Source organism: Ambystoma mexicanum, chromosome 9 (genome assembly GCF_040938575.1).
Source record: "Ambystoma mexicanum isolate Mex_15411 chromosome 9, UKY_AmexF1_1, whole genome shotgun sequence".
Taxonomy (NCBI): Eukaryota; Metazoa; Chordata; class Amphibia; order Caudata; family Ambystomatidae; genus Ambystoma; species Ambystoma mexicanum.
Genome location: NC_090931.1, coordinates 637,080,092 through 637,104,615, shown reverse-complemented (window position 1 = coordinate 637,104,615; position 24,524 = coordinate 637,080,092). Strand labels below are relative to the sequence as shown.

At 47.0% G+C, this 24,524-nt stretch overlaps 1 protein-coding gene across 1 annotated transcript in view; it reads left to right on the top strand.

Moving 5' to 3' along the window:
* SLC13A2 (solute carrier family 13 member 2) overlaps positions 1 to 24,524 on the top strand; it is a 739,631-nt gene that overhangs the window by 480,287 nt on the left and 234,820 nt on the right. Inside the window, exon 5 of the mRNA XM_069615341.1 lies at positions 5,054 to 5,225. Coding sequence (XP_069471442.1) covers positions 5,054 to 5,225 — 172 coding nt within the window. The remainder of the gene's footprint in view (positions 1 to 5,053; positions 5,226 to 24,524) is intronic.

Here is a 24,524-nt window from a genome sequence, read left to right as displayed (position 1 = left end):
GCGCGTGCACGGACTTCCATGAATTGATGTGCGATGTTTTCTGTGCGATAATCGCACTTGCACTGCAATTTTCGCTATTTCACTGCGAATCGCACGTTTTCGCACGCGTGCGCCGTTTTTTCGGCGCACATTAATTCCATGAATCGGCCTGTTTATATGTGAAGTAAGAGTCCTCCCACTCCGACTTAAAAAAGAAATGCTCTGCTTTCCCATGCGTAAGTCAGCAGCCACGAAGCTGTTCCTGATTCCTGGCCCCGTCTGCATGGTGGAGCCTGGAAGCTGGATGCATAGAGTCCCTCCGAGAAGACTGATTCGGGCAGGTAAGAGAAAAAACGTTTTTTGTTAGTGTGTTTGCGTGGGTGTTGGATTTTTACGATGAATGTTTCTATGTATGTATGCGTGTGTGCGTGCGTGCGTGCATGCAAGGCGTGCTATGTTTTGTGTAATGAGTGTGTGAATGAGTGAGTGTATTATGTTTGGAAGGCTGAGCCTGGGTTTGTGTGTGAATGAGCGAGCGTATCGTGTGTATGGGTGTAAATGAGTGAGTGAATGTATACGTATGTGCATGTGTTTGTATAGCTCTCAACCTTTCACAACTGCTTGGAGGGTGAGAGCGCATGTTGAAAAGGGGAAGTGACATCACAGGAAGTCACATCACAGGAAGTCATATCGAGATGATATGTGCACTAAATCACAATGATAAAATTCCATAGTTTAGTATTAACTAATTAGGATGCTCCAATGGGCCCTTTTATGTGCAGCCACTGCACCAGGTAGTGCCCAGAGACGTAAAAGAGTTATTACAAACACAGTTATTCTGTACTGTTTATGTTGTTGCTAAAAGAGCATCTGCTTAAAAGTAAATTTACCATTCATCCTCAATCCAAGATTGCTGCAATGTTTTATTATGGCAAATTCACACTCATTACAAGAAAGTGCTGTGGGCAGGTAATGGGGAATAGCAAGCTTGCAAGCTAAGTGGACTAGAGCAACCTTAGACATCTGGGGCATGTGTGAGGGCAAGCTTGTGTCTGTAAACGTACACTTATTGGCTACGTTATCTGTGCTACATCCCATTCATTTTACTGTCAATTACTCCTGCAGTGCAATATCCATTAGCGCACCCAATCAAAACTGTAGCGGCGGTGGGTGGGCAGTTTTTTCCCACATCTTTACACTACCATATTTGTCAACCAAGAACGCCAGAATAATACTTTTTAGGTATCGACATTTTATAAATATCTCCCTCCAGATAGTTTAGCAGTGTCGAGTGGCAGTGATGTTGATTATGAACTTCTGGGCACCAAAGTCTGCAAAGCTCCTGACATACCATGCTAGAAGCCTGCATCTCTGACTCCACATCGCTGGCAAACAATGGTACACATGCTTTTCAAGACCACAACAGTCTGAATTGTTATTAGGGCACTTTGAATTGACTTTGACTTCAAATTATGTGATATGTCTTTTATGACGGATCATGCGCTTTCCCATTGTTCATCCCGTGAGCACTCAGTCGAGATCAGAATAGCACGCAAAGTGAGAAGATAAGTGTTTGTGTGAAGGCTTTGTGCATCCTGAGTCCCTGTTTACGTTGTTTGCTGCTACTGTCACCCAGGATTGTATGCTTGGATTTTCAAGGTTGCTTCAACTTTAAGAAGAACCTCCTCCTATATTAACTTGAACCCACGTGAAGTGCGTGCGCAAAGTGAGGAGCTAAGTGTTTTGTGTGAAGGCTGTGTGACTACTGAGCTCCTGTCTAAGATGTTTGCTGCTACTGTGACCCAGGATTTTATGCCTGGATTTTAAACGTCACTTCCATTTTAAAAAGAAGCTCCTCCTATATTAACTTGAACCCAAGCCAATCTGACCCCTAATATTATCAAGAGTCTCTACCACGTTAAATTACACACATAGATATTTCTTCCCAATATAAGCACTGGGGAACTCTTTAATATAATTTGGGCGGTACAATTTAATACAATAAGTATGTTGGGCTCCTAATGTAGTTGGGACTAATTTTCTTAGATTTAAGATCCATCTATGCTTGCTCTTTGTCGAGGACACCCAGTGCATTCTAAAGTTGCCTTTTAAATGAAGTTAGTGTGAATAGCTGAGGTTTGAGGTTCAGTATTGTACACCATGTCACGCCCTCATCCATGATCTTGTCAGAAATAGAAGTTTTACAAAGAGCACAGGTCTTGTTGTTCTCATCTACTGGACAGAAGAATTGTATCAAAGAAAGAATTCAAACACTGTTTGACAGGCGCTCCAAAATAATAGTTGATTTGATTTAGATTGTTTTAAGGATATCTGTTATCTTCACAGAATCAGATTTTTTTTTTTTTTGATTTTCACATGTTTAGCCCTCAACACGTGTTTCCCCACTTTGTATTCGGTGGTTCTTCAGGAGGTAAATATGCATATATTGCTATTGCGAACAAGAAAAAACGAGAAAAAAAGAGAGAAAAAAAGAGATACAATTTTGAAGAAAAAAGATAGTAAAAGGGTAAAATCAATTTGTGACATATATGCATCATTATAATGTGTTAGTTAATTATTTAGACAAACATTGCGCCAACAACTGCAAGTGTATACCAAGATTCAATACTTTACACAAATTCCTATTTCATTAGAAACCATTTTTTTCTTTTTAAGATAAGTATCCGAAGTGATACAAAAAGAATATTTCTTACTGATCAGCGTTTCCTTATGACTTTTGATGGTCAATGGTTGGATTCCTGTGCATCTTAATAGTTAAAGGATCTTGTTGGATTTGTATTTCTTATATTAGTAAAGGTCAGTCCCTGTTGATAGTATAAGAGAGAAACTAAGTTTGCGGTGGATTGGGGCTCTCCATCCTTCTATTTCAAAAATATACTTTCTAGAGTTGAGATATTCAACTCCCAAACTAAATGCATTGCAAATTTTCTTACCTGGATTTCTCCTTTGGTGCGATTAAGCCAGATTGGGGATCATAGCTGGAACTGCTCGTTTTGGTCAGCTAAGATGGCCGCTATTTATGTGCGTCTTATAGCGTCATGACGTCATCCGTAAAACTACATGATGAACGTGATCACGCTATGGACGCCATTTTGGAGTGCACATTGGATCCGTGGTGTTGATCTAATTAAAGAAAGTAATCTCTTGGTGCTATTGTAATTTCGGTCGCATGATAAGATGTAAAGGGACAACGACTTGGTCATGCAAATACTTCCTTCTAGATTTGATTGTTTTAACTTTACGATTCTTTGGCGAATGTCTGTTATTGGCGTGCCCTAGCGTGATGGCATCATCCGCACGTTGGCGTCATGGCCTACATCGCGCTACGGCCGCCATTTTGGCTATGTATTGCTCGTAGTGAGTTTAATTATTCTACCAATTATGGAAAAGTATATGATACCTTACCAATAATGATGGTCTTCCTTTGCATATAATAATTCAATTATGCTTGCTGGTTATCCATTGTTAAGAGCAGGCTGATAATGCTAGCATATTTCGAGGAGTTGGACTAACTCAGAATTGTATCACCTGAGTTAAGCAGCATCCAGTAGTAGGTCATACAGCAAATTAGAACAATCGACCGAATAGAGCAAATATCTAGTTCTCAATAAATAAAATCAACAGGGAGTCACCACGCTAAACTTAATAAAGCCTTTTAGCAAAACCCTTCCAATGTATACAATACTTTCTCAACTTTAGCTCCACAAACCTCTATCCCATAAGACAATTTGGCCACAATTTTCATTTTGTAGATCAGGACCAAAGCGGACAACGAATACCCTGCATCTTCAGTGAAAGATTTGGTCAATAGACCAACTAGCTGCTGTGCTTCCGGTTTGATTTTTTTAAATTGATCAGCCCAACTTAACCTATGATCAATAATAATTTCCAGATGATTGTGCTTGGTCACACGTTCAATCCTATCTCCATTCAGATTAAAGTCGTATTGAGCCGTATCTCTCATGCTGGTAAGATAGCTCAGCGGGTTGAGTGCTCACTGCTGCGATCTGAGCATAATCTGCAGGTCACAGGTTCGAATCCCGGCAAAGCCAACTCAGCCTTTCATCCTTCCGAGGTCGATAAATTAGTACCAATTTCGGTTGGGTGATATTGTATGTAAATATGTGCTCTGTAAAGAGCTTTGGATTAGGGCGCTATATAAAAAACACATCATTATCATTATATTACTTCTACAAAAGACCATAGTTTTGATCTTTAGAAAATGAATAATTAAACCATGCTCTTTAGCATACTCTGCAAGTAAATTTAAGCAATTATTAATAAACCAGGGGTCAAATACCTCTAACTGTCTTAAAGTACAGTTAAACTGATAAACTGTATAGCAAGAAGGCAACCATTTATTGAAAACCTATAGACACAGAGTACTTTGGTCTTATTCCACAAATGCAAATTCCTTTGTTGTGACTACATGAGCATATGGCTGTGTGATGTCCTCTATGGACACTGTTCCACAGAAGATCAATTAATACTAACTACATGATTTTACATTTTGATGGGCATAGCACTCCATCACATTTGCCTTTTGAGGCTCATAATAAAGAGTCACTCAAAGTGCTGCACATTAGGAATTGAAATAGCCCACATAAGCACACTGCAAATGTGAAAATGTAACACATGAGCATAACAAACATGTTGCAACTCTGTTGTCTGAAGAATTCATCAGTATGAAAAAAGCACTCTCAATGGCAGTGCACCCATACTGATCCCAGGTATGCATGAACTAGGGAGAGATTTGGGAAGAATTCACTAACTGCAGAGAGCCAAAGTACTCTGTACCTTAATGTATGCATTATGAACGTCACATCCACCCTCCACTGTTTCTGAATTCTCTGAAGACCCACCACTCAAACCACAAAGGTGGTCTCAATTTTCAGAGCTATGATATACCAGTAATTCATTCACTAAGCAACTACTTCTTCCTATTAGCAAATCTCTCCTATGTTCCAATAGCAACACTACTTACTTTGGTGCACCAGTTGAATAACCAAAACATCCTGTAAAGTACTCAGCACGTTCCATTCTTTCTCTACAGGAAATGAGAAAGGATCAATACCTTCAGGAGAGGATGAGCGTTTTAAGGAGGAGAATCACCTAAAGCTCTGCAAGGGGATGAGTCTGAGTGTCTGCTACTCTGCCAGCATTGGAGGCATAGCCACGCTGACCGGCACAGCCCCAAACCTGGTACTCAAAGGACAGATGGACGAGTAAGTATTGTAAATATCTGGTTTCTGGTAAGCACTTTGTAGTGTCCCCATGAAGCAATAAAAGAAGAAAGTACCCCGACATCGGGAGGTGAACATTACTTGAGACAATAACTAAGAGGAACGTGGCACTCCAGTCCTCTACCACACTGATGTACCACAACACTATTCAGAAGGAACTGTATCAGGAGAACAAGGTAGAAAGTAATTCCACAAGTTCATGTATCCAATGTCATTACTTTTACGCATATATTTTGTGTTTTTATTTTTATTTAGTTATTTACTTAAGTATTTAAGAGTTTTATAAATCCCCAACATGTCACTTGTGGGCGCTTCTCAGCACTAGGTTATAAAACCGAATATGCATTGGGTTAGTGATTACAAATCGTTGCTATATAGACGCTGGCCTGAGGCCCAAATTATATAACACAAGGTAACCGTGGGCTTGTTTTTCTATGGAAGAAATGTCATAGCAGGTGTAAAGCATGGTTGGTTTCAAGAAGAAAGTTTGGTTAGGCTCTCGAGTAATGGGGAGCGCTGGGAGGTAAAGTAATGAATGGGGTAAGAAGGTTGCACTCACAGGTAAAGTACAAGGGGAAGTAGAACCCAGCTGAGGGTAGGTTCCCATCCACCAACCCTTGTTCGTTGACACTTGCTTTATACTGATTTGGCAGTCCTAAATATAAGGCAAGTATCAGCAGTTTACTTTTCAGCGATTTGTGAAGAGCAAATAGTGGGGTTCACTGCTTAAACTTTGGTTGACGGGATTTCGGAGACTGTGACCATATACTCCAAGTGGACTGACGCTTTGTATTTAATATTTGAACATAAGTTGGTCAATAGTATGTGTGTTTGCAGACTGGAGGTACCTGTCAAGCCTGTGGTGGTATGCACGTCATTCCTCAGCAAACCTTGTCCCTATTGGAGATTACTTTGAATGTTATCCAGGGTTCGAAATTACTGGGAGCTATTTAGCTCCTGGTTAGAGCCTGGGAGAGCCTGGTTGACTTGACACCAATTACAAGAAGCTACTTTTTGCTTCCCAAGCAAACTGGTGCTATGCAAACATATATGTGATATTAAGGGGTCGATTCATGGAGCAAACGTGCGCCGAAAATCCCAGCGCAAGCATGCGCAAGGTAGCGCAAGCGTGAGAAACGCAGCGCACGCGTGCGATTCAAGGAAGACGCTGCGCGTGTTTCCCGCTGTCCGTGCGCCCAATCCTGCCATGGCACACGCAGGCACACACAGCAAAAGCGCCCATAGGGCGGCGCACACAACCAAAGTGGGCGGAACAGTGGGCGTAATACGCGCAATGGGGAATAACGCGTGAAAAAGAAGGCGTAACTGGGGAAGTACTGCAGGGAACTACACGGAACGCCCACATGCACGCCAACAACCCGTATTCATGGATTTGAATACGGGAAACCCGCGCACGGCAAAAGACGCACACAGGCGTCAACACGTCCGCCACACGAAGGCAGGCGGAAGCGTCCCCGCGCACAGTATAAAAGTGCACGCAAACAACAAACACGTATATACAGCTACGATGAATGCCCCATTTGTCGCAGCACTGATCGTGGGACACCGCAGGAGGAGGAGAATAGCCAGGGCACGCATTTTCGGACCACGGACAAGCCTTTTTGGGATGCCTGACAACCAGGTCTACGGCAGGTATAGGTTTCCACCCCATATCATCCTAGACCTGGTCAGGGAGTGGGAAGATGACCTTACATCCCCCACCCTTTGCTCCCAAGCACTGAGCCCCTTGGAGAAGGTGCTCAATGTCCTGCATTTTTTGGCCACTGGGTCATTTCAGCGGACTACTGCCATAGTGGGGGGGGTCTCACAGGCCACGCAGTCACGCTGCCTACACCAGGTATTGGCAATCATGACAGCGCGCCCCTCAGTCCGCAGGCACATATACATGCCCAGAACACCCGCAGAAAGGCAGGCCGTTGTTCTGGATTTTTTCAGGGTGGCACACTTCCCCAAAGTGCTCGGTGCCATAGATTGCACCCATGTGGCCCTACATCCACCTAGGGCCACTGAGCACATCTACCAAAACCGCAAGCACTGGCATTCCATCAATGTACAGGTGGTATGCGATGCAAAGGGAATCATCACCTCTGTCTATGCAAACTACCCTGGCTCCACCCATGACAGTTTCATATACAGAATGTCCGCCCTGAGCCGGGCCCTGGAAGCTGGCCAGCATCGCGACACCTGGCTCCTAGGTGAGTACAAATGCCCTTGCACATGCATGCATGTCACACACACACACACACACACACAAATACACAAACCCCAATAATCACAACCATTTACACCTCCCCAGGGGACAGTGCCTACCCTCTGAGCAACCACATGATGACGCCAATCCGGAACCCCACCACCCCACCCCAGGTAAGATACAACGCCGCCCATATTGCAACCAGGGCCATAGTGGAGCGCACATTCGGAGTGCTCAAGTCACGTTTCCGCTCCCTTGACCGCTCTGGCGGGCAGCTACTCTATGCACCCCCAGTAGTGTGCAGGATCATTGTGGCCACATGGGAGGGGACAGGGCACGTGGCGAGGAAGCCCGGACCCAGCTTGTGGCCACATTTTTCACCTAAACTCCCACCCCTGCGGAGTGCACACAGGCCTGGCACATACCAGGTGACAATCGATGATGACAAAGAGACAGTCAACTGTCACAACCCTACCACCCTGAGATAGTTGCCATGGAAGTGCCACATTGTCTCCATCCCTAGCTACTTAAACACAAGCTATCCTGTGTGACCAAAAGGCACACATATGACATGACATGATATGGCCTATACACAAGTATTTCAAGGTGCGATGAGGCAGGGAGGGGGGAACAAGGGAAGACAGACAACGATACTACTAGGCCAGGTGTCATTTAGATTGTGCAAGTGCAGGGGTAGGGGGAAGGGAAAAGTGCAAGGGGAAGGGGAGGGGAGGGGGAGTGCAGTACAGGGTAAGTAGACTAAAAAACAAATACATAGGCCAGCTGGTGGCAACTGCAAAGGTAAGTGCAGACAAGTGCTGGGAAGGGGGGCTGTAGGGATAGAGAGACAGTCCCGCAGTGCAGGGGTTGCCAGGTAGGCAGTGCAAGTGGAGAGTGGCTGGGCCAGGGACCGAGGTCGGTGAGAGTGGCCCAGTTGCAGATCCAGTGCAGTTCCAGTGAAGAATTTTGCAAGGGAGAGGCAGAGAGAAAGCAGAAGCAAAGAGGAAGGTCTTGAGGTGCTTCCCGAACCGGAGATGGTTCTCCTCAAGTTCCAGTGAGGCAGGAAGGCTGTTCCAGAGGGAGGCCCCTGCCGCGGAGAGAGATCTACCCCCAGCTAGTTGCTTTGAGAAGCGGATGACCCTGACATGCAAGGTGTGAATCACACACAGCTGCAAAACAGGCCATGGCCATCACTGTTATGTCACTCAAACCCTCCCAAACCACAACATGACATGGCAAGCAATACCCATACACCAACACAGTAACAATAAGGTACACATTGCCATGTCCAAAACGTACAGTGGCATCAGACAATGATGCCTGACATGGAATCAGATGAAATGACTGACCAACAACCTCCCACCCAAAATAAGTCATTTCCAAATGCATTACAAGAGTTGTAGACGTAACATAACAATGAATTCCTGTCTACATGCACATTGTGCATTGCAAAATCAACACTGCAGCTTCTGTGTGCTGTGTCCACCTCCTGCAACACACTGCTCAGCGCACAGCACAGTGAACAGCCATTGTGTGTGATGCACACCCTTAGCATCACATCTAAGCGACAGACCACATCAAAAAGCAAATTAGGCATGTACAGGATCCATAATTGGTCACAGAACATGTGCTGCAGGGACACAGTGGGCACCAGAAGGCAAACAGTGTACACGTGGATATGCAAGGGTGGTTGTACATGTAGTGCATCAGAGTACAAGTGTGTGGGTCAGTAAGGACATGCACTCAACATATGCATGTGCAATCAAGTGACCGTCAGTGTCCTCTACACATCACATGTGAACATTCACCACGTGTACTCCCCAGCATGTCAAACCACAACTATCCCCTCGCACCTGAAAGGTAAACACAACACATGAACAGGCATTGATCAGCAGAACACAACATGTACATAGGATACCACCATTACAATGTCAGGGTTCCCATCACACTGCAGGGCAAGGCAACTATCAACAACAACCCCCCCTCCCTCACAAATGACCATGACCCACTGAACAACTGCACCTGGGTCATGGAGCCTTCTACACTCAATTCCACCTGGCCACAGGATCACGTTTCCCCTTCGTCACCATCTCCCACCTTGTGTGTAAAAAGGTGCCTGCACCCTCAGAGTCCACACTCATTTGCAAAATCACAAAATCCAAGCCAGAAAAACGAACCAGAACACCCTCCAGTAGATGACTTGACGTAGCAGTACCTCACAAAGGCCAAGTACTACCACAATGATGTAACAACCAAGGTAGCACAGTAAAACAATGTCACAACAGGATGTGAACCATGTGTGGTACATAACATAGAATGATGCACCATGAACGGATGTGTACTGTCACAGGTCCCGTGTACAGGCGTGGGAGTGTCACGAAACAACCACCCCCACCGTGTCCCGGGTTCCTGCAAGGTCAAACTCACACAGGCCTCTGAGACCCTGGTGGGGAAGGAGGGTCAGGGATATGCAGTCGGGACAGGTGTTGGCACACTGGATAACTGGAATGAGTGGCAGGAGAGGGGAGGAGGAATGACACATGAAAGTAGTGAATGCACGAAAATGTACTACCTGCATGAACACATACACAATCCAAACAAACTTGGACATCATTGTCATGGCCTTCTGTAGTCCAGGCTTAGGAGTGGCACGAACCAACCACCCCCTCTAGGGTTTTGGCGCCTGCAAGTTTGGGGCTTACACAGGCATCCACAACCCCAGCGGGGAAAGAGGGTTAGGGAACGTTGCTTGGATAGGTACGGGAAGCAGGAACACCGTGTAGAGGGTACAGGGTTCAAAATTGGATAGGATTCCGGGTGATTAGGGGAAAAGAAACATACCAAATTGAATTACACATTCATCCATGCATTAGTGCACCCCCCAGCAAGCCTATGCAGAGCAGTTTGAAAGAAAAACAACAAGAGACTTAGCTCTGGTTTTGAGTGCTGGCCTCTGCCTGCGCACTCTCAGGTCCGGTTACAGGAGCACTGCAATGCTGCAAAGAGAGCCACAGTCAACAACCTGTACGTGCCCATTACACAAAAACACACCACCAAACATGCCCCATAGCAACAAACTACTCTACAAACAGGCAATCCGGTGTAGATGCTTCGTACCCATATATAACATTACCCCTGTGATGGGTCATACACAGTCAATGCAGTAAGTCAGCCGCCGGTGGGTGCATGGCAAATGGAACACCAATGTGTCACAATTCACACAACATGCAATGTTCCCTGGGTAAGCAGACAGACCCATATAGCAAGGCATGACTTCAGAGCAAGTTGTGTACAACCATGACCGAAACAAAGTTGGCAGTGCATTTATCAAAATGTACATGGAAATGAAATGCACTGCACCCGAGTATGTCCCTTGCTGTATGTCCCTGTGAGCTGCCCCTTTCCATGTCTCAGAAGGCTACATGGTTGATACAAGTGCCTCAATGGACCTTGGTGTACCGGAGGGTATGTGCCACTGCCCCTGCAGGTGTCCCAGACAACTTTACAATCAACAGCCATCAGTCCACCAACACATCTGAGCTGCATTGTGTGCTTCAACACCAATATTCGTCCAAGCTCACCCTCAGTGCTGTGACTAAGCCTGCATGTGCAACTCGCCTGGTGCAAGCTTTGCTGTGTTGTGGCCACCCTGTGCTGCTCACCTTGCCTGGAGTTCCTTGGAGCACGTCAGCAGTTCTAGGATGTAGGTCTGCAATCCCTGTGCCTCTGCTTGTGCACACATGTGCATGTGGGCACCAACAAACGTGTCCAGAATTCTGACGTCCAATGGGCCATGTCTGCTGGCAAAGGTGCTCTGGAGGCTCATCCCCCTGCAGAAAGGGCATGAAACACATGATTAATGCTTTAAAGTCATCTGTGTGTGTCTCTTCAGGCATCTCATTACTTGACCATGTCAGAGAGTTACATCAGAAATCACACCATCAGTCCGTCTTTCACATCCAAAGTGTGGAACACAATATCTACGGCATGAATTGCAACAAGCACGTGTACAGTAAAGATAAGAAACATACAACACAATGCATAGCAATGAATGTACACATTAATCATGAAACACCCCATCTAGCAAAAGCTGAACAGTGGTCAATAACACCGAAATCATCCCCACTAGGGGTGTCAACACAAGTCACACAGCACCAGACATGCCACAGATATGACAGTCCAAAGCCCTTGTGTAATAGGTTGTCACACCGAACCATCCTTGCGAGCCCATGGATAAGGGAGGCAGGAGTGGCATATGTGAGTCAAGGACCCCAAGCAGCAAACACATACACAAGACAAGCCTGAAGGGCCCAGCTGGAACAGACAGTGGATGCCTTCGAAAGCCACAAAGCACCGCACCGTCACATGAAAGCACAATAGACAAGCAATTTTAAACTATATTAACTAATTACACTAACTATGGAAAACCTACATTACCTAATTAAACTAACTATCAAACAGAAACTTAACTAACTAAACTAAAAGAAAAATCAAAAATGGCCACATACGACCCGGGGGGGGGAGGGGAGGCACCCAGGAGGGGGGAGGTACAGGGTGCTGCTCAACATCCACATGCGATGATGCTGAGCCAAAAAAAAAAACTCCATGGGCTCAACGCCTGCACAGCCCGACCTAAGTGGGAGATAGATGGTCATCCGAGTCTGGCTCATCCTGGAAAGGAGGACGTGGCACAGTAGCCTGGCCACGCCTAGCCGCAGCTTGCCCCTCGTCGGCAGCAAGTCTGCCGGACGGGTGAGCCTGGTTCTGTGTGGCGATGTGACGTAGGTCTGCATGCAGAACCTCACGTGATGCACGTGCTTCCTGTAGCTCAGCCGAGATGGTACGCTCAAGCTGTGCAAACCTCTCCTCCACCCGCTGCCTCTGGGACATCATAAGGACACCCAGAGTGGATTTGAGGGAAGCATACTCCTCCCTCAGGGCATCCATGTACGCCTCTGCGTGAGCAGTAATTGCTTCACGCAGAGACGACATTTCAGCCTGGCGTGCCCTGTCTGAGGCCGCCATGCCCAGCCTGAGCGAGCGGGCCGTGGACCGTGCCGCCTGCTGCTGTAGAAGCACCTGCCTAGCAGGGGGGAGCACAGATCGGGCCACACGCTCCATGCTCTCAGCGATGTTCTCCATTGCTGCCCCCTGCCGTTCTGAATTGGCAGTCATGTCTTGCTCCCACTCAGTATACTGCGGTTGCGCGCGGCGACCGCATTGCCGGGCTTGACCCCTGCGGGACCCAAGGACCGGGGGTCCTCGCTGTGTTGGCACCGCCCGCGGCTGCACGACTACATGCCCCCGTCGACGTGATGTCCCAGGCACATCAGTGACTGGTGTGGAGGGTGACCTTGCGTCCCGATCCACCACGGGCGGAGGAACCAAGACTGTCTGATCCCTCAGTGCAGGTGTCGCAGACAGAGGAGTGTCCACATCAGAATCACTCACCCCTGACACATGGACTTGATGCTCATCCAACTCAACATGGACGTCAGAGTCGTCATCAAGGCTGGACTCATAGGCAGCCAGAGACAAGATGGACTGTAGCACTTGGGGGTTTTCGTGGCCTACCACCCCACGACCCCCACTTATGCCGGGTTGATGTAGTGGTAACAACCCTGTGTCTGGCATGACAACACCATCCTCCGCCTCCATTGCGTCATCACCTGAAAAATAGAGAGAAAAAAGGTCACTACACATGTCAGAAGCACACAACACACACACACCGACAGCAAATGCATCAGGCAGACATGTGACACACAACATATAACCTGGCATGCATGCTGGGTCAACTTTGAATTGCTTCTGTGATCAGACCTGTTGAAAGTTGGCAGTTTCCATGGAAGTGGGTCTATGCAGTGCAGAAAATGTGTACGCCACTCACTACCTACATGTACAAGGACTCCATGGTGTGTGCCAGGAAATGTGAAGGCAGTGCAAGGTCAAATTCAGGCATCACGTGCATTGTGCATTCAATGTGTACCATATCTAGAAGCCAAGCACCCCTCCACCCCAGTACCAAAGCAGGGATGCCTAGCATGGTATCAAAAGGATGACCATACATCTGTGTATTGACAGGCAGTGTTGACTGGCATCAACAGCTTAATGTGATTCAAGTGACAACACTGCAAATGATGATGGGACAGTAAGCAGGACACATGATGAAAACTCTGGATGCCGCCCATGTGTGAAGAAGACACAACAACAGTTGGACAGAGTCATTGGCCATTGAACAGGCTGAGGCCTGTGAGCCACACAGATTGTCAGACCCTAAACATGTGTGCAACGCAGTACTGAGCCACAGTTGACATGGGAAGGCTGATGAGATGCCATGCAATGTATGTAACCAAGGACTTGTATTACAGTGATCATCCAGTCAAGGACACATAGGGGCATGCGTGCAATGCACATGGAGCATAAATGGGCACTCATGTCCCTGCGGGACATCTGACCTATGCACAGTACAAGTGAGATACCCTGCATCAAGTACTAAGGCTGTACCACACGGCATATTTCTGGCAGATTCTACGCTGGAAGTTAGCATCTACACAGGACGCATGAACAAGAAAGTACACATTGGCAAGATTGAAGCAGACCAGTGCAAAGGTGGAACTGGGGTGCAGAGTGGCGGAGGAGGGGCAAGGGAGCATGCCTACATGGAGTCCCCGCATGCAGGCAGAGGAGACATGCATCACGGAAGCATTGCATTACTTACACATCAGAACCATGTACACGTCACATGTAGTGGCAATCATGCACAACACATCCCACAAGTGAAACACACACGTCCTCAACAAACACGCATCAACACTCACTGGACTGGGCATCAAAGTCCAGCATCTCTCCCACTCCTTCGACCAATTCAGGTGGTATGAACTCCGCAACGAGTGCCTCATGCGGAGTGAGCTCTTCCTCCTCTGGTGCAGGACCACCGCCAGTCACCAGAGTCAAGTTGTAATTAGAGGCACGCTTAGCCTTAGTGCTGCGTTTGATGTCATTCCAACGCTTTTTGCACTCTTGCGCCGTGCGCACCTCATGGCCGAATGAACTGACATGTTCCGCAACATGCTTCCAGTGGGTGTCAAGTTGGGCAGCCGTAGTCTGACTATTGGCACCCACTAGCATGTCACGGCTGTGGCCCCGCACGTAGTCCACGAGGAAGTCCAGTTCCTGCTTGCAGAAAGGCTTCTTCCTCGACGTGCAGGAGGTCGTGGCTGTGTGTGGGGTCCCAGCCTGTGCTGCAGGTGCAACCTTCCTCCTCTTGGACTGTGGCGCAGACCCTGGCTGGCTAATGCCGCCCTGACCAGTATGGCCAGTGGGTTCGGTGGATTGAGCCGAGGGAGTGGCAGGTGGAGGGACGACCAAAGGCCTGACTTGTGTCAGTGGCAGCTGGGTGCCCTCTAATGGACCCTGCGCAGCAACATCAGCTGTGGCAGGGTCATTGACCGCACCGGTCCTGGTTGGCAGACTCACAACCGGGGTGTTGTTGGGTGCATCTACCCCTGTACTTGCCAACACCCGGCTGTTCGGGGCAGCAGATGACATAACTGCCCCAGGGACACGTGTCTTGGTCTGAGCAGCCCGGCCTGCCCCTATGGTTTCCCTCCTGGCCTGTTGGAGATCTACCAAGGGCTCCTCAAGTGCCAACGCAGCCTGCGCTGGCAGACCCTGAGCCAGGGTGGCGGTGTCCACAGCTGCACCTGCAGCTACCACTACCCTTGGGCCCGTGGCAGTCGATGGAACGGACTGCCGGATCACAAGGGCGCCAGTGCCAGATGCAGAAGCTGCATCCCCCGGAACCACAGGGGGTGGTGGCATGACTGCACCGACACATGGCACAACATTGTGCTCAAGTGGCGCACCCCTGCCTCTTCCCCCTCTGTGGCCGCCCTGGACACCCTGGAGTCCCCCTACTCCCTGGTCACCACGGCCACGTCCCCGATCACGCCCGCCATGAGGAGTACGCCCAGCTGAGGCGCCCCTCACCTTTGGTGCCCTCCCAACCATGGCACAGATGTAGTAGTGCCGGCACAGATGGAGTGGTGCCAATGGGAGGTGTACACCACAATTGACCTGGGCAATTGGGGTGAAGGGGGTGGGAAGCAAGATGTTAACAGCCCCCCTGCACCTGCAAGGCTGTATGTGACCCCGGTGATGTAGTGACGGGTCACGCAATGCTCAGGCACCCCAAAACTGCAGTAAAACCGTGCACGCAACCCTGCAGCCTACGTGCGTGGATTCAACCAGTAACACGAATAACGTGTACGCGTGGGACACGCAGGCTACTATGACATCGAAAATGGGTGCGATACACAGGGGCACCCGCAGTGGGAAAAAGAGCGTGTGCGACTCACCGTCTGACTAGCGCGATACCCCCGCCAAAAGAAGAGATACGGCCTTGATAGCTGTGAAGTTGTGAAGTTGTGATGGCGCGCGAAACAACAGGAAGCAGCAACACACGTCAGTCTCCAGGAAAGGCACGTACAGCGAACTGCTGGCCCCGCTCACCTTTAACCCGTGCTGAGGGAAACGCCTGCGCGCGTCACGTCACTTACGCGCATGGGCCCTTTCCTCGGATTACACGCGGACGTGCAGTTTTTCACGCGCGCTGAAATGCCCATGCACGCCTGCGCGCGTCACGTCACAGGGGCGCTTGCACTTGAGGGGCCTTCTGTCCAATGAAATTGCGTATGCGTGCAGACGCGCTTACGCGCTAAGGGCCTTTCCTCGAATTACACGCTGACGTGCAGAATTTTCACGTGCCAAATCACTCCGTATCAGGCTGGCCATGCGTAAGCACACGGAAGACCACGCTCCTGCCCAGAAGGCCGAATTACTGCCCCCCAGAGCCCCGAGCACGCTCCCACCTGCCATCTGCTGCTGCCTGACTGCCTGCTGCCCACGTGCCCTGCCATTTGCTGCCTGTACCCTGCTGAATTCACGTGTGTAAGTTTCTGCGCACCCCGAAATACACGTACCCAGGACATTCGCGTGTGGAACTTCCAGCGCACCCCTGATATACACGTACCCTGCTGAATTCACATGTGAAACTTCCCGCGCACCCCTGAAATACACGTACCCAGCTGAAATAACGTGAAGAACTTCCCGCGCACCCCAGTGATACACGTACCCCGCTTGCTGTGCTGGTACAGGGTTAGCGCAGCCCTTTGCGCTGGATTGGGGATTTTGATGCCTTTTCCCTGCGCAAGGGGCGTTCTTGGGGGCATAACTGGCGCTGCTACAGGGTCGCTGCGCCACTGTGCGCCACGGCTGGTTTTGGTGGCTGGAATCCATGAATACGCTGTGCGCGGAAATGTATTTTGGCGCACGCGGCTGGCGCAGGGATTCGCACGCGCACACTGTGCGCCAGCCGCGTGCGCCACTTGTGCGCTGAATTCTATGAATTACCCCTTTAAGCACACAGAGGGACACCATCGGGTCCTGGGGCCTTAGAATGTTTAAGTTTACCAATGGCGTCAATAATATCTCTAATCGACCAGCTGTCATGTGTGTCTAAACGCAACCGAGGCTCTCCTCCCTTTAGCATACCAAAGCGCTCAGGCATATGATATTTGGTCTTAAAGTAGGAGACCCACCTTCCTGCATTAATAACAGATTCAATTGTATTAACAGAATCCGATGTAATTGAGCGCAATATACTCCAGATTTGCCTCGAGTCATGTTTCAGCAGATGATAGATAACTCGTTGGTTGTCTTCGAAATGCAGTTTTCCCTTTAGCCATTTTAGCTTGTTTCGATATCGTTGTCTAACAGTTTTAATTAATGCATTACGATTTTCAGACGGACATAATGCTTTAATAATTTCTCTGACCTCAGAATTTTTCTGCGCTTTCAGATGTGAGACTTGAAAGTTAAATTTATGGATATGAGTAGAAATAACTTGCTCAGTCTTTTTACATATGTTATTTAACTTCTGTAAGTGAAATTGGATTCTAGACGAATTCTGATTATCCCAATGTAGAAGAAAAGGATTTCCTGGAGCAGACAGTAAAATGATTTTAGGATCGCATTCAAGGTGCTGTGTGAAGATGGAACATACCCTTGGATTCCATCTCACTGTTAAAGAGTGACGATCAGGTTCTACTAAAGCTAAAAAAAAGGTTGTTATCAAAGCGAGCCATGGAAAGGTTCAGGGTCAGAGAAATCATCATATGATCACCTAGATTCGGATTGATTATCACTAAGGCGTCAATACTCGAATAAAGACTAGATGAAATAAAAAAATAATCGATTAAAGATTTGCACCCTGCTCTCGCCCAAGTGTAGTGGTAAAGATCCAAAGGAAAGCAAGGCGTCTGCATGTCCCAGTCAAGAAAAAAGGTACTCCACAAGAGCCCATATTTCTTTGAGATAGATGAATGATTATTCCACATGGCATTGTTGTAAATACTTTTGTCATAACAATAACAATTCAAATCACCACCGGCAATAATTCTGGCTGAAGGAAACAAAATGAGGCCCTTTTCTAATACATCGTTCAATTCATCCAAGATGCTCTCAATTGGGGTAGTTAGTTTATTCCAATAAATACAGATCAGTATAAGAATAATGGAAGGATCCTCATCGTCTTTTAGAGCTATAGCTAATATTGATTCAGAACTACTAATCATCACAGTGGAGCATTTATATGCGGTATTGATTAAGATCGCAAGACCACCCGAGGGTCGTCCCAAGGGACCCCGCCTGGCGCCCTGTGTAAATGCAAAATAGCCCTCTATGATAAAGTTGTTTTGATTCATAGATTCTTGAATAAAAATAATATCAGGTCTTTGAAAATAATTTAGGCTATACCATTTTTTGAAGTTGTTCAAACCGCATGAGTTCCACGAGATGATAGAGAGTTTAACCAAGCTAGGAATCTCTCATCCCTTTTGGTTGATTTGCGGGTTGATCGATATTAGGATCTCCCCATGACATCTCCTTTAGTACTGAGACAAATGCCATAAACTGTTTCATAGTGTCAGCATCCAGATTAGATGGAACGCCCTGAGTGGATCCAGGAGGATTACTTTCGAATACAGGAGGCATTGTTTCCAGAAAAATCGTTGTTTCCTCAGGCGTGGGAAAAATGCAGATGGATAAACCAATGGATGCTATATCTTCTTTATGTTCCCATAGCAGCTTTAGAATAAACGGAGACATGAATTTGCAGATCATTCTGTTGTTATTTGTCGCTGCTAATTTCACCCAATCTATATCATTTGAGCGAATGATCCGCAGGGCGGGAATATCTTGTATGACAGACATCATAAAAGTACGATTCAGGCGAGCCTTACCATGACGCTGTGGCGCGCTTTCCCATCCCATAACCGTAGCAGATTTTATGTCAATAGAGTTATCTATTGCTGAGGAGTCGTGCTGTCCCAAAATTGCGGCAGCTTTTGTCCCATTAAGATTAGAATTTCCTAGTGGGCATGGTGACAACAAATTCGACGTATTTGAGGTTGGTGATTTTTGTTTGCCTTCTTGTGCTCTTTCGTGGGCAACATTATCATCGAGTACATCATGTAAATCCAGCGCTTTTGAGTCAGATGTTTTCAGACTTGGACCATTGGACATAGAAGATTTAATCTTTACTAACTTCTTTCCACAGCTTGCATATTTAAAGGCCCTTTGCCCATTATCTGTGCCAAGGATCACTTTCTCAGTCTTTTTTGTTTTCAACATTGGATAAAAGTTAGAGAGAACAGATTGTTTTTGATTGGGGGATTCAGGAAAAGGATTTGGTTCCAGGTCTGAGTTTGCCATTCCTTCGTCCACGCAGACTGCCCCTTTTTTAACTTTCATTTGAGGCTTCTTTGGATCATTTTTAATTGATTCTGTTTTACGATCATCCTTCGCCTTGCATTCCAAGGCTTTTTTCTTTTCATGAAAGATTTTTTTCGATGATATTGTCTCCCTCAGATAAATTACAAATATCTTTCATGTGTGTATTATGTTTATCTATTTTCTCACATTCTTGATTTTTTTTTTTTTTGTTGATTTCCTTTCAAGTTTTTATTAAAAATACTGGTTTTTCAGCACAAACCAATGCTTTTCTTTGTTTTTTAGTTTGGGGCAAAGATATAGGTTTGGCGCGCGATTGATCAACATTAGACTTTTTTTCTATATCCTTTGACATCTGATCCTCTCCAGTTAGATCAATTAGGTCAGTCAATGCCGTCGGACTATGCAGGTGGGCCTCATCAATGCCCATCATGGGCAAAATTGCCTGCTTATCAGTTGGCATAGAAAGCGATGCAAGTGAGGATCCCATCTCAGTAACTAAGATAGTCAGGGCTGCAATGTTAGATGCATTAGTGTCCTCTATTCCTACAATCGGTGAGACAGTGACCGTCTCTTTAACAGATTTGGGCAAAAGTCCTTCGGTCACAGCCTCTGCTAAAGACTTAGTTTGAGTGGCAATATGTTGTGAATCCGGCATTGCGTGTTTGTTATGAATCAGGGCTGAAAACATATTACAAGAAAACAACATGCCCTCCATTTTACAGAGCTTACCTATGAGTTCAGACAATTGCATCTGCAAAATTTTTATTTCCTCATGTGTTTGCTCGTGACCCCTATCTAGTAAGTTTAGGATCCGGGTCAACACAGGGAAAGTTTCAAGGCAATGTTGTTGTTCGTCTCTAGAGTTTTTTGATCTGTCGAGACGTGATTCATCTGTGGCGCATTTCCATGGTTCATGGACTTATTGAAATCAATATGAGAAGGCCCAAGACCTTCTGGACTATGTGAAAGTTGGGTACCTTGGAGCATCGATTTTTCTAAGATGGGGGAACTGTTTATCTGAGTAGCAGGCCCTCCCACACTAACTATTCTTGAAGAAAGATGACCCCCTAGCATTCGTGCGTCTTTTTGAGCACTGAAATGAGGAGGCACAGCGTACGAGTAAGGTTGGGGATTGTTAAATAGAAAAACATTATCAATCCCATATTTACTTTTGTTGACTGGGGTAGAAGGTTCATGTGACAGTCTTATGCGCTTTCCCAGTTCCAGCTCTATTACAGGGGCCATCATGGAAAAATCAGCAGTATTTATGCCAAACTGCTCAATTCCCATTTTTTTTTTATCGCTTCTCTAACTAAACTAAGATTTAGGTTAGACTCTTCATTATCCCAACCTCTCGGGGATATTTTATTAGCTTCTTTGATGGATAAGGACCGCAGTGCTGTTTAGAATTCTATGGTGTTTTTAGCCAGTTTCGAAGAGGGAATCTCCCAAGCAATATTCATTATGCGATTTTTGTGCAGGGAGTTTTCTTTAGACACCTCAGTGACTATATTTGCATGGGCCTCTATTTTAGAAGGTGTCGAGTCAAAATTACCGTTGGCTACAGGCAAGGTATTTGACAATGGAGGAACGGTTCCATCAGATACAAGAGGATTACACAGATCGTTTTCCCTGGCACGTTCAGGGGAGGCTGGAGCTTTAGAAGCGGGATCGCTTTCTATAGACAAGGCCTCATCTTTTAAGATCTTAAAGGAGCCATTCACGTTTTCTTACAAAGGTAAACTTCCGTGTGACGGCTCAGGGGAAAGATTTCTTTCCATGTCGTCTTCACGAGAAAGTGGAATGGAAGACATATCTAAATGTAATTTGGCCACAATTTGCTCGGCCTCTGCTTTTTTTTTAGAATTTGTAGATTTGCTTTTGTGACACTGCGCAACCCCTCTGCCATAATTAGTGGGCTTGACTGTGCACACAAATAACTCGCTTTACAGGGGACAAACAATCAAAGTAAAACTATAAGTCATATACCACAAAGGAGGATGCCCCGACCCATAAAAGTTAATGGGACACACCAAATTCACTATGCCCCACCGCCCCAGCCGCCTCACCGCCTAACAGCCCAACAGCCCACTTGCATGCCACTTCCGGGTGCGCGCGCGGGTGCGCTAGCACGGGAAGCTATAAGCACGTCGGAGCCGAGAGCTGTGGGCGGGGACCAAGGAGCGGGGCACAAAAACAAACAACGGACTCTGTTGGAAAAATAAAAATACCAAGAATCAGTGTGCAGCCTAACTTTAAAGCACTACACCATCATCAACATGAGTCTCCAAATTCACAACTTCCTAAACCCAAAACCCCAAACCCCAAGTCCCCAAGTCCCCAAGTCCCAAAATATGTCTCTGAGTATGTCACAAGATCCCAAGACCCAGCATTTGGCACCAATACTTCGCAGTGCTTCAAAATACTTTGCAGGGTAACCAGCGTGTTGCGCTGCAAAAAGAGCCTTCTGAGCTTCCTCTTTCCGACTCACTTGTCAGAGCAAAGTTCCAACGCCTCAATCCAGGCAGTCAATTCCGTCTCAGAGACTCTCCAGCCCAACAGCCCACTTGCGTGCCACTTGCGGGTGCGCTACCACGGGAAGCTATAAGCACGTCGGAGCCGAGAGCTGTGGGCAGGGACCAAGGAGCGGGGCACAAAAACAAACAACGGACTTTGTCAGGGCAAAGTCCCAACGCCTCAATCCAGGCAGTCAATTCCGTCTCAGAAACTCTCCAGCCCAACAGTACACTTGCGTGCCACTTCCGCAATTGACACAGGTTCAAAGAGGGAGCCTGTGTTGTTGGCAAGGAAGTCAATTGAAAGCAATTGAACATAAGAAAGTGCCAAGGGTTATCGGTTGCATGACCTCTAGTGGGTGGACTGTGTGGTCGCCCGATAACTGCACCAAGACCGAATAACTCCTACTTGGAGTGAATTAAGGAAAGTTACATTTCTGAAGCTGCTGTGTCAATCAAGTATTGAAGAGAACAAGTGAAGTAAACCGTGGAAAAGCCTGGAAGATTGCAAAGCTGATTTGGAACACTTATTGAAAGTCAAGAGAACTGACTCTGTTAAACATAGGGAAAGGAGCGCTGAGACTCTTTGAAATGTGTTCAACTTGGGGAAGGGGACCCAGAGGTCCATTGAAACTGTGTTGAACTTGGGGAAGGGAGCCCCAAGATCGTTTTGTGTGGAAATGTTTTGAACTAGGGGAAGGGGCTGAAACGCGAAAGAGCTGGAAGGAGCTAAGAACTTTGTTTGCAACACTATTTCTTTTAGTGCTGACATCCCTACACATTGTTTAGTGTTAGTTGTGAGGGCAAGTATAGGTTTTGGACACCGACAGACGTACTGTGGAAGAGGCATTGATGATAAACCAAGCAACTAGGCCTAGCATTGTGGTTATCCTTTCTGATGATGGGTGTACCCTTGGGATGTGAGTGTCCAACTCTGCTCCGAGGAAGAGGGTGGTTCAGCCAGTATCTGTGATGATTTCGGCTTGTTGATCGAAAGAAGTATGTCTTGTAGCACTGATGTTGTCTGTGCTACTGCTGTGGCTGTGGCCTTTGCAGAGTTTACCTTTATTAGCCACTCATCTAAGTAAGGGAATACCTCTATCCCTATTCGCCTGAAATGTGCTATTACTGGCACTAGGCACTTTGTGAATACCCTTGGGCTGATTTGAGGTTGAAAGGGAGCATGCAGTAGTGGAAATGTGCCTGCTCAGCGGAGAACCTGAGATGCCATTTGTGTGTCGGGTAAATCGGAATATGGAAGTACGCATCTTCCAGATCCATGTGCGCCACAAAGTTGTCTTTGTTTAACCATGGGAGCACCAGTTGGAGGGGTGTAATCTTGAATTGTATGCAATTGATAAATTTGTCTAATGCCCTCAGGTCTAAAATTGGGCACCCCTAACCATTTCTTTTCTTGATAAAGAAGAAGTGAGAATAGAATCCTTTTCCCTTTTGATTTTCCGGGACACATTCTATGGCCACCTTCTGTAGGAGCTTGTCCACTTCTACCTTTAGATGTTCCAGAAGGTGGACCTGTGAGAAACCAGAGGGTGTCTCATCCGCTAGTCCCAGAGGATCTTTCTGTTAGGTGGCCAGGGCCTTTGGATCCAGACCCTGGGGGTGGACCAGTGCGGGAGGATCACCTGGGTGAGGGGTTTTCGGGGAGTGGGGCTGAGGCAGCCTATGTTGAGACGTGGTAATACCCTCTTTTTAGTTCATATACCCCATCCTATTTTATAGGATTTTCCGAAGTCCCAACTCCGACTACACCCCCTTTTTACACAAACACTAGGCCGAGGAAGAGGGTGTCTGAGAGTAGCCAGACTAATTCTCTTACATCATACTGGACATGACCTGTTAATCGGGTCAGGCAAAGTCAGGCACTTTACACTAAGTGCATACACCTGATACCAGTTAGCTCTCGTCAAACGAATAAAAGGCAACACCTAAGGACACAATCGGAGCAAGGCGGAACACGAGTACAAGCAGAACATCCAGGACTAGGGCACACCTACTGGAGCAGAGCAACGGACCCAGGGACAAGAGCAGCGGGCAGAAGACCCCAGGGGTTTTCTGCTGGAGGTTGTTGTGTTCGACAGACCGTGAAGGACACGTGGAGAAGGCCAGATCCCACAAGTGAAGATTGCATTGTGTTCCAAGGACGCCAGCGACCCTCCCGGGTTAATGGCAGAGTTGGGGATACAAGGCCAAGCCTGTGGTACTAACCTTGACTTGTGAATTGAAAATAGTGAAAGAAGAAAGAAGCACACACAGCCGGTTAGTTGGCAAGCGACATGAGAGACCGGTGTGTGTTAAAGCGAATGAAGTAGCAACATTATATCATAAGTGAAGGCTGCACGCTTGTGGATGAGACGCAAAGAACGGCAGACTTGCGAATGAACTTTGAAGTAAAAGGCAGCTATGAGATCAGAGATACTAAGTAATGAGTGGTCCGGTGAAAGGATGTAGCCCATTAAAAATTCTCGGTGAAAGGTACATTGTTTGAAATTATAAAGCAAACAGACAGCAAAAGCGAACCAAGTGAAAGTAAACGTGAACTTTGAGTCGAAGTGGTCCTGCGGTGGTCTGGTAAAAGAACCACGTGCTGTCACGACCCTCGCCCAAAACCCCCTCTGGCAAACCCATTGGCCAGGTGGAGTCGGGACTCGGGCCTCTAGAGCCTGGCATCCTCTTCAAAAGCTCTCATGGGGCCAGGCCTGGCGCCTTTGACGCCAGGCTCATACACCATGAAAAACAATG